Source organism: Lissotriton helveticus, chromosome 6 (assembly GCF_964261635.1).
Source record: "Lissotriton helveticus chromosome 6, aLisHel1.1, whole genome shotgun sequence".
In the NCBI taxonomy this organism is placed as follows: Eukaryota; Metazoa; Chordata; class Amphibia; order Caudata; family Salamandridae; genus Lissotriton; species Lissotriton helveticus.
The window spans coordinates 1636971660-1636987781 of NC_136067.1; the positions used below are offsets into that span (position 1 = coordinate 1636971660).

Consider the following 16122-nt stretch of genomic DNA (forward strand, 5'->3'; position numbering starts at 1 on the left):
AACAGCCACATCTATGCCCAGCGAGTCGGTCGTGTCGAGACCACATCACATGGCGAGCTTTGCCACATCTCTCCCATCTGATAATGCTTGAGAGGATGGCCCAGGTCTCCTTCGGGACCTGTGGCAGCAATTGCGGAACTGTTTCCCAAAAAGTGCAGAAATAAGCCGGTAGGGTCAGGCCACCCAAATATGAGGCACATGGCATCATAAAATTCTTTGAGATGGGCGTGGGTCTCTCTCCAGCTCCCAGGAAGCTTAGGAAGCGCAGAGCCAGGCCATGAGGAACGAGGTCTAGAGCGCCAAAACCTCTCCGTCGCATTGGCCAACGGGCGGGGAGACGTCGAAGCATGCTTCTACTTCTTATGTTTCGTGCGTTTCTAACCAAATCAACTCGTCGACTTCAAGTGGGAGGATGAAGACTTGGCACTCCCAGAACAGTGCCTGGACCGTCCTCTCGACCAGCACAGATAATGAGACCTCCAGGGAGAATGACATCGAGCCTAGCACCGGATCGCGAGTCGTTTTAGGGAACGCTTCCTCAAAGCTTTCGCTGCAATGACTGGCAATCGGAGAATGACTAGGTTGTGGTCCTGCTCCAGGCACCAGAGACAAACTAAGCATGGGTCCGTCATCCACATGGTGCGGTGACAGGCTCCGCACAGCTTGAAACCAGAAGTCTTCTTGGACATGAGGAAAACCTACATACTAAAAAAGGGTCGACAAAACGTCAAAAAATGCCTGCCAAAAAATGACAAAGGGTTGCTCTCTTCATGAATCTGCGCTGGCTGGCGTGGAAAGAAAAGAACTGACTTCAGTGCACCGAGGTGGTGCCTATATTGGTGACCATGACGTCACAACAGTGCAGACGATGCAGGCCACGTCACACAGAGGGGATTGGCGCTACCTATCGGCTTGCAGGGGTATTGCTCGAATAATAATCATCCAGATCCAGTCTGACGCCTGAGAAATTCAAAGGTAAGGAATCTGCGGCAAGATGTCTCTATCAGATTCCAGTTTTTGCAGAACATACCAGAGATGGAAATGGTTTTTAAAATCCCTAATTTTCCTTTAATCTCCTGTGCATGGCAAATTACATAATTACTTGCATTATAACCTCACCAAAGATGGCCTTGGGTTTGATCCTGCACAGGCTTGAGTGTAATGTAATGAGTCCTGGATGAACAGCAAACTTGCCATTTAAGGTCCTGAAATACCTCAGTTCTATGGCTTATCCACACAGGGATTAAACATTCTGCTCTAAAGGTGACTAAGCGAATGTGCTGCACTTAGGCGTTTCAAAACAGTGCATGAATTGGTAGCAGCACCTTGAAAATACTGACAAAACACCACACTCTGTTCATATCACTTGGATTCTTAATAACCTGGTTTCAGGTGGAGAAAAGATTACAGCCTAATGGAGGAGCGAGTCCCCTCCACCATTTGAGAGGTGCATTAAAGGCTGGTCCATTGCATGGCTTTAGAACTACATGTAAACCAATCCCAGTATTGTACAAACAAGCACGCTAACATATGGGTGGATTGGCAAGTCCATAAAGGTATAGATATCATAGGCACTCCAAAACAGACCTCTTATGAATATGCACACATACGTGAGTAAGTGGTGGGCACATATGATCATGACAATGCATGTAATTATTGCTTTCATTTGTGGCTGCAATAGTTGAAGCTACATCTGTGATACACTTGTGGGCCTCAGTGAATACTGTCTTGTGTGTCTGTGAGATAGTAAATGCAATAAAAAGGTTTTCTTTAGAAGAAAAGAGAGAGAATAGATTACAGTCTAACCAACCTGTTTACCTCATTAGACACACAGCCAAAACTCCCTTACAAGCAGAGTAATCAAGTATCTTTCCAGACTACAGCTTAGGCAGACTGTTCTCTGAAATATCAGCTTGTAAGAAAGTCAGAATCAGTATAAGTGTTTAGTATGCTCAGACTCCTTTAATGTGGAACATACTAGAAGATTAAGTAAGGAACACCTTGTACCATGAGTAACTATGCAAGAGACTGAAAGCTAGACTCTTGAGCAACTATTCAGAGTAATGTAAAAGCCTTTTAACATATTGATGTACGAATAGACCACTGGTGGGGGATGAGTGCTTTACAAACACAAATAGTTCACATAATATAAAAATAGCTCAGCATTCAGGAACCATCTTACACAACATTAAAAAAAAATCCAAACTTAACATAACCTTATAGCCCGCCGTAGAGGGCTATACCGGCTATTAAAGGCCCTTTCCAGCGTTAAAGGCCCGAGCCGAAGGCGAGGGCCTTTAACAAGAGAGAGGGACTTTAAAAGCCGGTAAAGCCCAGCTACGAAGGGCTGTAAGGCTATTAGAACATTCTGCCACTAGAGGGCAGAATGTTCTAACAAAACAAAGCCTTATGGGAGTGTGAGGGGATTGGAATCCCCTCAGGGTCCCTGAAGCCTTTGTTCACAGCCAGAGCTGTGAACAAAGAAACATTGGAATGTTGGAGCTCCAGGCTTATACCAGCCATTATAAGCTTGGAGCACTCCATTGTTTTCGATGGAGCTCCCAACATTCCAATGTTCTAATAACAGTTATTGTCCTGCGTTACGCACTCCAGAGTGATTGGAATCCTGATTCACCCTCACAAGGATAGTGCCGACTAAAAACACAGCAACAGATTTTACATGTCTAAATTTGTTCTCAAATTATCAGTCAACAGAACAAACAAACAAAACGTTTTGCTTACAGCAAAGTCGAGCCCAATTGTTTCAAACTGGCGTTGGATCCTTTCAGTTAATTCATCAAAAAGTCTGACAATGGATGGTTTCTCCAAAGACATAGCTTGGCTTAGTCCAGAAGACACAATTGCAGGCCAAGTTTGTACTATGCAGTCCCAGTCATGAAGATTTGCAAGACAGACACCACCATGGCTTCCAAGAAGGCAATACAAGGCACCCTGTCAGAAAACAAATGGCCACAGTCATTTAACTTCTTCATTGCAAAGGCAATTTAATACTAACATTTAACATGTGGTCATAAGATATGTAACAGCATGCCATTCTGAAAACTAGTTGAATGGAAAGAGAGATACATCCCAAAAAAATCAAACCAACATCCTGAATAGCTTTTCACTTTGTTTACTTGCCTTGTGGTGCCAGTGTTTCTGATTCTCACTCAATCCTTCATAAAGATTTTTCATCACTTTAAATATTACAGAAACTATTTATATCAAATGATGGCAGGTGACTAAATATATTCCAAACGCGTAAGATAAATCTCTCTGAGCAGGTTATCAACTGCCTACTCTCCTCTGGCTTTGGTTTGTGAAACCTGAAATAAGGTTTCACAAAGAGTGGATCTCTTTAATAGATATTCCATTTACTAAAGATGTTCACATGATCACAGTTTAGAATCTACTTATGAGCATTTATCCGAACTCATAATAAAAAGAGCTGTCTGGAAAATGTTTTGTTTCAGGGCTGCACATCACAAGTGTGAGAAGTTGGCCTGATATATAATGTTCACTATTCTAGTGAGCACTTTGTATCAGTCCAAACAACCCTTATTGATGATTGGTTGTAAGTCAACCTTATAGACCAGCTATCCTAGTAGCATGGATACGAGCAGTCTAAGGCTAAGACTCTAGAGGGCGTGTTAAGCCAGCTGTTTTACCATCACATTACCCCTTGAACACCCAGTGAAAGGACACCACACAAGTTGTTATGAAAATAAATGTATATTTATTTCTAACAAGTCTACCCTGAACTCTTTATGAGTCAGGGAGCTAAGCACAATACAAAACTCTTAAGAAAATACTTTAAGTCACACAATTTACACAAATGCCCGAGGGGCACGAAAAACCATATATTACAAAAGTGGAATGCGAATTACTAGCAGGTAAGTAACTATTCTCATAGACTTTAGAATCGCTAGGACTGGACTACTGAACCTTTGGATTACTAGCAGGAGGCCTAGGGAACTCGGGTGCAGAGTGTGCACTCTCACGCGGGATGCGGGACAAAGTCTATGGAAGCTAGAATTTACAAAGTCACTGTTCTCGGGCGAACCCGACTAGCTGGGACGAAAACGGGAGTGGATCCGAACACTTGGAGTGTTGGACTATGCTGGGGCACCGGAGTGCTGGATTTACCTAGCCCAGGGGCTGCGGCTGCATAGGGTTCAAGTTGCGTCGGAAACCCACGTTGACGGACCAGGAGCCTGAAGAAGAAGTTGCTGGCAGGCGGCCAGTGAAGAAAAGTTTGAAGAGATCCAAGCCTGGATCCGGGAAGAAGAAAACCTGAAAGCAGAGGGGACCAAGTTCTTGAATCACTAGCCAGTGATTAAGTGGGCACCAGGATGGCACCGGGCGAAGTCACCGCAGTCAGGTGAGTGGGCGCTGCTGGGCTCTGCAGTCTCTCGGACCAGGAGGCGTTGTCGGCGACCAGGATGGAGGTGCGAGCTGTCCCACGAAGGTTCTTGCTGTCGACGTCGCTGGACCCAGGATTGGGCAACAAGTCTTGGCAAATGCAAGGCCCACGCGGTGGACCTAAAATGGCGTCTTGAGGGGACCAGGAGGGTCCAGGGTGCTCCTCTTTTGGAGGGAAGCACGGGCTAGTCTGGAGCAACCAGACCAGCAGTGTTAGTTGTCGTGGAGCGTCGTGAGGGGGCCACTAGCCAACGGGCAAGCGACCTGGACAACACAGTGAACAGCAAAAAGCAGAAGGGCCCCACGCCGATCTCGTGGATGCAGGGGGGCTGGACTTCGGTGCTGGAGCTGCTCAGGGTCGGGGCTTCTCTTACCCCAAGGCACTCAGTCGCGGGTCACTCAGGCGTCGTGCTGGACAAGCGTCGTGCAGTTCTGAAGATGGCCGGTCCCTCGAGGTCTCGTCACACCCACGGATCACAGCTGGGCTGATGATGTAGGTTGAGGTCAGAGGTGCCAGGGGAGCCGGTTCTCGTCGTGCTGGAGCAGTCTTGATCCGAAGGAGAGACTGGCAACAAACCGCGATGCTTGGTTGGTGCCTGCTGCTGCAGGGTGACTACTCCTTAGTCACAAGGGAGAAATCTTGAGAAGAGTCTTGAGTTCCTTCTTGTAGAAAGTTGGTTCAGGATTCAAAGATGATCTGATTTGGAAGGGGGCCAGTTCCTACCTTTATCCTGCAAAAAGGGGCTGGCACGCGACTAAGTCCTGCCCTATGGGTGGGACTAGGAGGGGGGTGGTTACACCCCTCTCCTTTGGCGGGCTTTCCCCAGGCCAGGGGCTGGAGTGCCCCTGGAACTGGTTTCAGCCGGCCTATGCACAGTGAGCACCGGGGTGCCACTTGCAGTCACCTTCCTCTAAAGCCCTGCCTACCTAGAATACACAAAACCCTGTCTGGGACGGTGCTGGCACCGCCCCTGGCAGGAAACCCTTTGTCCTTGCCTCCTGTGCTGGGAGGACTCCCAGCAGCAGGAGGGCAGACTTGTGTCTCGGTGGCAGCATCCATCTTGTGGAGCTGAGGCTATGTCTGACTTTAACCGGGGTTACAGGTTACATACATGTCGTGTCCCTCTAGAAGGGTGGAATGCTAACCCCGTCGCCAGAATTGGCGAGGGGTTAGTATTCCAATTCGTATGACACCTTACTCGACATGTTTTGATAAAGCGATACCAGAGTTGGCATATAACCGCGAGGATTATAATGCACTTAAGAGTATATGGTATGCGATATCATGGAAACGGCTAAGGGATGGTTCCCGAAAGCCGCAGACAGGCTCAGCTCATGCCAGAGCACTATCTCACACGATTCCAAGCACTCTGCCTTCAGGATTGTCAAGGCCTGCCATAGGAGTGACTGATAGGAGATCTGTGTGTCCATTTTTAGGGTTAGATATAGGTATACTATATCTAAAGCAAAGGGTGATTACACCACCTTGCCCCAGCTGTCGTGCAGCCAGTTGTGTCAGATTTGGATGGCCAGCCAGGGGTGTCATAATACATGCTGCAGCCCCTGGTAGGCCCTGGGTACACCTATGCCCTGGGTACCTAAGGTACACTGTACAGGGACTGATAAGGTGACTCAGTATCCAATTAGATATGTACCTAAGGTACATGGAATCCATTTTACAGAGAGAGCAGTGGGCCTGGGGTCCTGAATAGCAGGGCCCCAGGTCAACTAAGTCAGAAAACCAGCAAAACACCAGGCAAAAAGTTGGGGGCAACCATAGTCAGGGATCTACCTTCCTACAACAAGGTACAAGCATTTCAGCAGACTAGCCTGAACTCAACACCAACTTCTTCGTTAACTCATCATTCTAAAGTTGCGTGTTCGTATCAGAATTCCTGGGAAAGACGTCTTATAAGGTTAAAGTGAACTGTTAAGTTTCAAAATGTTTTACATGCAATGTTTAGGCTGGGGAACGGGAACACTGTATTGACGTGGCTGGCTACTTCTGATCCACCAATGCAATGAACACTCTTCTCTTGAGGCATGACAATCATAATTTCCCAGATCACAATCAACTACTTAAATTAGCCTAAGACACACTGCTGAAGGACTGTCAATAGTAGAACGATGTGAGGAACGAAGAAATACAGAATGCCACTGTACCCCACAAAAATGGCACTATCCTCACTGTCAGCAAATGAAAATGCTGAAATAACCGTAGTCTATGAAAAAGGAACGAGCTCTATTCTCGGAAGAAAAAGTTTTTCTAGTTTCTAGTTGCATACTACTCACAGAAAAGGAACTTTTGCTGTAATTACGGCAAAGAGAACAAATTTATGAGACAGCTCTTGGGCCTACCAACAAGCACCCCTCTCATTCCCCTACGCCTGGATTTAGGAATTAATCCTATTGCTGAAGAGATAGGACCCAGACCGTTAACCTTTTGGCGTAGACTGTGGGCAACCCCAGAACTAGTAGTTTACCAGTCTGAACTAAAAGGGGTTCTGGGACTATTAGGGGCAGGCAAACTACCATGGTTTTGTCATATAAGAGATGTTAGCCTCAGGCTAGATATCCCAGACCTAAGAAGCAACCCAGAGGTCGTGTGCCCGACAGTCTCATGTCTAGAACTCGTTAGTACTTTTATGATCGCACAAACTAGATGACATCCAGGGGAACACTTAACTGGGCCATTTAACCACTGACTTCCTTAATATTAAAGCTGAGTATCTTTTTGAGCCTTTTTTAGATGACCTACAACCCATCAGGGCAAGGAAGTTATACTTACTGTTTAGAATAGGGTTCTTGTCGCTTCGTGCATTCACAAATAAATGGTCGAAAGCCCCCTCTCTTGGGTGCCCTGCTTGTAACTCCTCAGAAGAGACAGGCATCCATGTCCTCTTTTTTTGCCCCTGCTATAAAACAGCCAGACAGAGTTGGCTTGTACCACTCTGTAGAAATATGGGGTGAAGGCAGTGTTTGGAGGCATACAGAATATTGAGACTTGATCCCCACCCACCCATAGTATTCACTGTGTCCAGATTCTTGAATTCTATGTGGCATAGTCGTAGGGTGCTAATAAATTCATCACTGCAAGTATAAACACCGCTCACTGTACACTCTGTCACATTCTAATCATGTTTAACTTTCCTTTAATTACTTTTTACCTCCCAAAATCTGGAAATATTGATAAAATGATCCTTGATAATCTAAAATGAGATGTGACCACCTTTTTCTCCCTTGATGATTGTGCCCTTACCTAGGAGAATTGCTATGTTAATTGTTTAAGGTCGAAAATCAGTTTTCTATTTATGGATCAATCTTGCCTTTGATGAAATTATAGCATTGCAAAATGTAAGTTTTGTATGAAATTGTATCATCTACTTTTTATGGTCTATACTGACCGAAATAAAGTTTGTTGAAATGGAATGGATATTTGGTGTGTAAGGTATGTTCTCTGTAAAAGGGTACCTTTTCACCAAAAAGTGTGTTAAATTATTAGGAGAGATGAACATGCTAATTTCTTTAGTCGAGCCACCCCTACAACTACGCAATTCAAAATATTATTGTGGCTGAAGGAGAGGGCCTTGAATTGGCACGCATGAGGGCCTACTCAAAACGTTCTATCCACAGATAAAAATGGAATCAGATAATATTACACATTTTCGTTGTTTCCAGTTTGCAGGTACATTTTGCTGCAATGCAAGACCCAGAATGTATCCTCAGCTGAACATTTTCTTTAAAAAGTATTATCTAAAAAAGGTCGCCTGACAAGCCTCCATTTTTTCTGAACCAGGAAGTATCTGGAATACACGTTTGCATGAAAATAGCACTGCTGGAAGACCACTTAGGACATAAAGGAAGAAGGGCTACTTCTCACTTGAGCAGATACAGACGACATGACCGGAGTGTGTGTAAAACCGCGAAGTCAGAAACTGGTTGCTGTAGAACAAGTTACTTACCTTCGGTAACGCTTTTTCTGGTAGATACTATATCTGCCTGTGGATTCCTCACCTTGTGAATACCCCTTGCGTCAGCAACATTCGGAAATTCTTTTTTCGTAGCCTCGCGCCGACGTGGACTCCTGACGTCATAGAGACACGACCTCGCTCGCGACTCCGCTGACGTCACCGACGCCTATAATAGGCCCACGCCGGCGTGATGACATCAGTTCCACCCTTTTTTCCGTGCCATCGAGGCACACGGACGGACCAATGACAGTAGAAATATACAAGTATACATAGTACACAATAATCAAGGCAAAACACACAGTGTTAAGCAAAAGCAGGAAAGCAATAGGAACATTTCCTTGACAACAAAATATATATACATTACATTACAGTAACTCCGGCATAGAAGAGTGGACAACGGGGAGGCGGGTGGGTCAGTGAGGAATCCACAGGCAGATATAGTATCTACCAGAAAAAGCGTTACCGAAGGTAAGTAACTTGTTCTTCTGATAGATACATCTGCCGTGTGGATTCCTCACCTTGTGAATAGAGTCCCACAGCAGTCCCCACTCCCGAAGGAGGGTGTCCACTCTTCTAGACCAGGAAATCCTGAAGGACAGAGCGCGCAAAGTGACCGTCCCTCCTCACTTCGGAGTCTAAGCAGTAATGCTTCGCGAAAGTGTGGAGGGAAGACCAAGTCGCCGCTCTACAAATATCTTCTACAGGCACACCTCTGGCCAATGCTGAGGTAGAAGACTTAGCTCTAGTAGAATGAGCCCTTATACCCTCTGGTGGTTCCTTACCGGCCAAAGAGTAGCAAATCTTTATGCAGAGCACGATCCATCTCGACAAAGTTCTCTTATGGACCGCTCTTCCTTTCTTGCAGCCAGCAAATCCAACTAAGAGCTGGTCTTCCAAACGAAAGTCCTTGGATCTGTCCAAGTAAAAGGACACCGCCCTCTTAGGGTCCAGACGGTGCAGTCTCTCTTCCTCCTTAGAAGGGTGAGGGGGAGGATAGAAGGAAGGTAAAGTAATGGACTGCCCTAGGTGGAAGGGAGTTACCACCTTAGGCAGAAAAGCAGCCCTGGTCCTGAGAACCATTCGATCAGCATGTATGGACAAGAAAGGGGGTTTGTGACAAAGAGCTTGAAGCTCACTTACCCTCCTTGCCGAGGTTATCGCAACGAGGAAGACTGTTTTAAGGGTAAGAAGCCTCAAGGGACATTTGTGGAGAGGCTCGAAAGGAGCACCCATCAAAAAGGTCAAGACCAGATTCAAGTCCCACTGAGGCACAATAAAAGGGACAGGAGGAAACATATTTATAAGTCCCTTTAAAAACCTTAAAACCACAGGTGACTTAAAAAGAGAAGGCTGGTCAGGCAAACAGAGAAAAGCTGACAGTGCAGAAAGATAACCTTTCACCGTGGCAACAGCAAGACCCTGCTGAGCCAGAGAAAGGGCAAACTGGAGAACGTGAGACAAATGGGCCTTCAAAGGATCGATAGACCTTTCCCCACACAACGAGACAAATTTCGCCCATCTATAAGAATAGATGGACTTAGTGGAGTCACGCCTGGCTGACAAGATGACATCCACAACGTCAGATGGGAGGGAAAAGGAAATCAGGTTGCCCCGCTCAATCTCCAGGCATGAAGGTGCAATGTCTGGAGGTGGGGGTGTAGAACCTGCCCCTCCATCTGAGAGAGGAGGTCTGCCCTGTGAGGGAGACGGAGCGGCGGGTGAGAGGAGAGGTGGAGAAGATCTGTATACCACACCCTTCTTGGCCAATCCGGGGCGACCAATATGACTTGGGCCCTGTCTTGCCGAATCTTCCTCAGAACCCGAGGAATCAAGGGTATGGGAGGAAACGCGTAAAGGAGTTGACCACTCCAACTCAACAGAAACGCATCCCCCAAGGCTCCTTGCATCGGATACTGGAGACTGCAGAATGACAGGCAGTGAGCATTCTCGCGAGTGGCGAACAGGTCCACCCGAGGAGTCCCCCACATCTGAAAGATGTCGTGAACCACCCCCGGGTGAAGCCTCCACTCGTGGTCGGCAGAGAACTGCCGACTGAGACTGTCTGCACGAACGTTCAACACCCCGGCCAGATGATTTGCCATCAGACAAATCTGATGGTCCTGAACCCAGGACCAGAGACGCAGAGCCTCTCTGCAGAGACACTGCGACCCCACTCCTCCCTGCTTGTTGATGTACCACATCGCAGTCGTGTTGTCCGTCAGGACTTGGACTGACCAACCGCGAAGGGAAGGAAGGAAGGCCTTGAGTGCCAAACGTATCGCCCGCAATTCTAAAAGGTTGATGTGAAGCAACCTTTCCTCTGGAGACCAAAGGCCCTTGACCTCCAGATCCCCCAGATGAGCACCCCACCCGAGAGTGGATGCATCCGTTATCACCGAGGCCACTGATGGAGGCAGATGAAAAGGCTTTCCTTGAGACAGATTGCCTTCCACGCCCCACCAAGACAGATCCGCTGCAGCTTCTCTGGAGATCCTCACCGACTCCCTGAGATCTCCGTTGTGTTGATACCACTGCCTGCGGAGGCACCACTGGAGTGCCCTCATGTGCCAGCGTGCATGACTGACCAACAGAATGCAAGAAGCCATCAGACCGAGCAGGCGGAGGACCTTCAGGACTGGAACAACCGCTCCATTGAAGAATAAAGGAATCATCTCCTGTATGTCGCGAATCCTTTGAGGGGGAGGGAATGCACGACATACAGTCGTGTCCAGTACAGCACCTATGAACAGGTTGCGCTGGGAGGGCACCAGGTGAGACTTGGGTAAGTTTATCGAAAAACCCAACCTGAACAACAACAGTGTTGTCTCCTGCAGATGATGAAGCACTCTCTCTGACGACTCCGCTTTGATCAGCCAGTCGTCCAGATACGGGAATACAGGAATCCCCGATCTTCTGTGATGCGCCGCCACCACTGCCATCACCTTGGTGAAAACTCGAGGTGCAGTAGTAAGTCCAAACGGAAGGACCGCAAACTGGTAGTGCTGCGACCCCACCGTAAAACGGAGATACCTCCTGTGCGACTTCAGGATCGGAATATGAAAATACGCATCCTGCAAGTCGAGCGACACCATCCAGTCTTCTTCCAGCAGAGCCTGAAGAACCTGAGCAAGGGTGAGCATCTTGAATTTCTCCTGCTTCAGATAAAAATTCAAGATCCTGAGATCTAGGATTGGACGAAGCCTGCCATCCTTCTTGGGAATCAGGAAATACCGGGAGTAGCATCCCTGACCCCTTTCCTGCTCTGGGACCACCTCTATCGCACCTTTTCTCAATAGAGTTTGGACTTCCTCCTGAAGGAGTAACAGATGTTCCTCTGAGCAATACCCCTGGCAAGGAGGGTAATTGGGAGGGAATTCCCGAAAGGGAAGGGCATACCCATTTTCTACGAGATTGAGAACCCAAAGATCTGATGTAACCGATTCCCAATCTCGTAGAAAGTGGGTAAGCCGACCCCCCACTGGGCCTACATGATCCTGAATGGCGGATCTAGGGCTGCTTTTCTGTGGCTGGGGGGTTGGAAGAGGTGGAGGAGGAGGAGGCTTGACGCCCTCGAGGACGTGCCCTCTGCTTTCCTCTGTAAGACCTATATAAGGTATTCTGCTGCTGCTGCTGTTGCTGCTGCTGCTGGCCTTGTCTATACGACCGAAAGGAAGAGCGGCCAAATCCTCTAAATTTCCTGGTCGTTGCGCCCCTGACCTGAAGGCCAAGAGACCTAGCAGTTGCCCTGCTGTCCTTGAATCTTTCCAAGGCCGTGTCTGCTTTCTTTCCAAAAAGCCCCACACCATCGAAGGGCAAATCCAACAATGCAGACTGCACATCAGTTGAAAAATCAGAAGACTTTAACCAGGCTGAACGCCTCGTGGCAACCGCCGTGCCCATGATCCTTGCCACAGAATCCGTAGTATCAAGTCCACTTTGGATGACCTGACGAGCCGCCACCTGAGAGTCAGACAAAGCTTCTTCAAAGTCTTTTCTACTTTCCTCAGGAACCTTAGGGACCAATGAACGCATAGAGTCCATAAGAGCATGAATGTATCTTCCCATAAGGCAAGTGGCGTTAGAAGACTTCAAAGCCATACTGGCCGAAGAAAAAACCTTTTTCGCCACTTGATCCTGCTTCTTGGCCTCTTTGTCGGCAGGTACTTGCGGAAAAGCCCCAACAGACTTTTTAGAGCAAGCGGCCTGAATTACCAAACTCTCAGGGGAAGGATGAGAAGATAAGAAAGCAGGATCCTCAGGAGCCACTCTATACCTCCTTGCCACACTTTTCGAAACTGCAGGAGCAGAAAAGGGCTTCTTCCAAACCTCCATGATGGGATCCTTTAAAGAGTCATTAAATGGTAGCAAAGGTTCCACCGACGAGCTTGGAGAATGGAGGACCTCTGTTAACAAGTTCGACTTAAACTCGACAGAAGGCAAAATCAAACCCAAAAGTCCTGCTGCCTTCTTCATGACAACATGATAAGGTTGAACATCCCTGGAGGGAGCATCAGGTCCTGAAGGCAACGACCACTCTGGAGAAAACTCGAGACCACTAGCATCCGCCAGGTCTTCAAAACAACTCCCCTCCAGCTCACCTTCCTCCACTTCAGAAGATGATTCATCAACCCTCTGTTCATCCAGAAGTCGTTGAGCTTCTCTACGAGATCTCATCTTCACTCGAAGTGCGGTCGAATCCAAAGCCGAATTCGACGGCGCCGGAGTCGACTTCGGAACCGAATCCGAGGGCTTGGAAGGCCGCCCCATAGAATCCAAAGGAGCCGGTGACGCCGGGACCGGAGTCGTCGACTTCGGCCGAGCCGGCGTCGACACCGGCGTCGACCTCGGTGGAGCTTGGTACTGCCACAACGGAGTCGGAGCCGGCATATACGGCATGAAGGGTGCCGGAGCATATGAGTGTGGAACACCCAAATTGAAAGCCATTGGACCCATGGGACCCGAAGGTGCTCCAGAGGGGTACCACGACCTCGAGAAGACACCATACATCGCGTTTAAAAATGCAGAGGGGTCCTGACCTGGAGCCGGGAATGGTGGATGCTCAGGTCGACCTCGTGGCACGTTCGAATCTGTCTCCTCAACAGGATTCGAAACCTCCTCCTCAACAGGAACCCCAACAGTGTCCTCCGGAGCCGGAGATGGAGCCGGGGACGGAGCCGGGGACGGAGCCGGGGACGGATCCGCAACTGGAATCGGAGACTGGACCACCGACTCCGAAGGCGAAGCCTCACCTTCTCGATCTGACACCTGAAGAGGAATCACCTTCGACCTCATCCTCTTGGGAGACTTCGATCTAGAATGATGATGGGAACCATGCCTCCTTTTCTTGTGCTTCTTGTGAGAACCAGAGGTGTGACCGGACGAAGACTTCGAAGCCGACGCCTCCCGAGACCTCGACCTGGATCTCGACCTCGACTTCTTCGAGTGCTTCGATGATCTTTTCACCTTACTCGCCTTAATCCTGGCCACAAGAAGCTTGGATTCTCTTTCACGGAGAGCCTTCGGATTAATCTTTTGACACGATGAACATCCATCGACGTCATGATCCGAACTTAAACACCAGATGCAGTCCTGGTGAGGGTCCGTAACGGACATCATCTTCCCACATTCTCTGCAAGGCTTAAACCCGGTCTTCTTTGTCGACATGACAATAGAACACAAATATCCGAGAATGGAGAATCGAGGAAATAAAGTAACACTGTACTAAGGCTACAGAGTATCCCGAAACCGTTAGCGTCGACGACGCGGAAAAAAGGGAACTGATGTCATCCCGCCGGTGTGGGCCTATTATAGGCGTCGGTGACGTCAGCGGAGTCGCGAGCGAGGTCGTGTCTCTATGACGTCAGGAGTCCACGTCGGCGCGAGGCTACGAAAAAAGAATTTCCGAATGTTGCTGACGCAAGGGGTATTCACAAGGTGAGGAATCCACACGGCAGATGTATCTATCAGAAGCCTTTTTTAGGTCTCGCCTGGCGATGCAGCACGAAGCTCTGTCACCAGCGAAACCTATTGTCGCTGATTTGCCTCTCATGCGAGAGAAGAGATGGGCACGCGCAGGCCCGACTGGAAATGTGAATGCGCACGTTCACCACGTGCAGACACGTGCTGTGCCCATCTCCTGTCTCCCTTAATGCGGTGTGGCACACACTCACCGGGCTGACTCAGGACTCCCCCGCTGCTCTAGAGTCGAGTCCCTGCTCACCGGGATCTTTCTCTCGTCAGCGGGGCAGGCTCAGCAGCAGGCGGGGTTCTCCACGAGCACGGGAGCCCCACTGACTCTCACGCTTTATTTTTCCAGCTGGCTTCGCAGGCACATGAGCACGGGGTAGGCTCCCATATGCTTCCTGTCTTCTTGAGGCCCCGCCCCCGTCCCAACACAGGTTGCCTGGCTTCCTGTCCGACCCGGGCTGCGGTGATTTCCTTAATACGGTGGCTGCAATACGGGGTAGGCTCCCGTTCCAAATTAAAGATAATAGCGGGGTGGGCACCCGCTTTTTCAACGAGCACCACTGCAAACTTTTAATACAATCTTTTGTTATTTGAGGTTGATAAAATGGTATGATAATTAACACTTATTAAAAAGTGTTGTAAGCGTTCTGTTTGTGCTCTCGGGCTGGTGGCTTAGTGGACTAATATGTCCACGTTAGGGACCTGTGTTTGATCTCCTGGTGACAGGTTCAAATCCTGGCGGGTTTGCACAGCCGGTCATCCTTCTAAGGTCGAGAAAGTGAGCACCGTTGGCTCGCAATAACTATCTATTATTCAGCTCCAAGATGCCCACGGGTGAACGTGCGCTTTACAAATACTTATGTTATGCTGTGTGAGAAATTATTGTTTAAGTAGTTACACGCACACTTAGACGTAACTGACATTCTTACAAACCACACATTCTTCCTAATATAGAGTGCTTCAGTTAAAAATGTTTTTAAATCTCACTTTATTTCTCTCAAACTTGTGAAGGGACATCTGAGTGGTGCTGAATCAGGAGACAAGGTTCCAGCTGTGTTGACAATCCCTCCCAGCTGGACACTCAACTTAGACGAAATGCATTATTCATTGTCCTCTGAAGTGAGTAATGTGTATCTGGGCTGCACTCTGCCCTCCACTCTGCAGGCTCAAGCTTGGCATGGTGAAACAAACTGAACGTGTGTTATTGAACCCCTGTAATGTGCCTTAGTGTCCGCACACTGCATCAGGACACATTAGGATGGAATCGGGGAGGGCGGGCGGGCAGGAGAATTGGCAGTACCAGATCCGGCCTCCGGCTCAAATATAGTAGGTAAACTGCAGCCCAGCTGCCTCCAACTCTATACCGGCAGCACTGTTTACTCACCATCATACTGTAAAAAAAAAAAGCATTTGCAATGCAATTGGTCTCGTAGTTGTTAGAGTTTGAGCCATTGGCATTGTAAATGGCAATGCCTTTTATTTATATGTAGGTTTTTTAAACATATATAAAAGGCATTGTCAATTACAATGCCAATAGGTTAGACTCTCGCAAATGCGAGACCTATTGCATTGCAAATGCTTGTCTTTTTATGCAGCTGAGGTTAAGTGCATTAAAAAATAAAAAATACACTATTTCTGGAGTGCTGAATCTCAGTGAAAAGTAAGGTCCTGGCTGTACAAGAGGATTATTCCAACAGAATACTATGAGATTTTAATTTTCAGTTTAGTTAACATGTGGCTAAGTACCAAAAACAATATTGCC

The 16122-nt window shown here is 48.0% G+C and overlaps 1 protein-coding gene across 2 annotated transcripts in view; it reads right to left on the minus strand.

The window, feature by feature from the left end:
* Window positions 1–16122, minus strand: part of PSME4 (proteasome activator subunit 4) — a 1411622-nt gene that overhangs the window by 859169 nt on the left and 536331 nt on the right. For both annotated transcript variants that reach the window (XM_078649478.1, XM_078649477.1), the window contains one exon: window positions 2743–2952. In XM_078649478.1, coding sequence (XP_078505604.1) covers window positions 2743–2952 — 210 coding nt within the window. The remainder of the gene's footprint in view (window positions 1–2742; window positions 2953–16122) is intronic.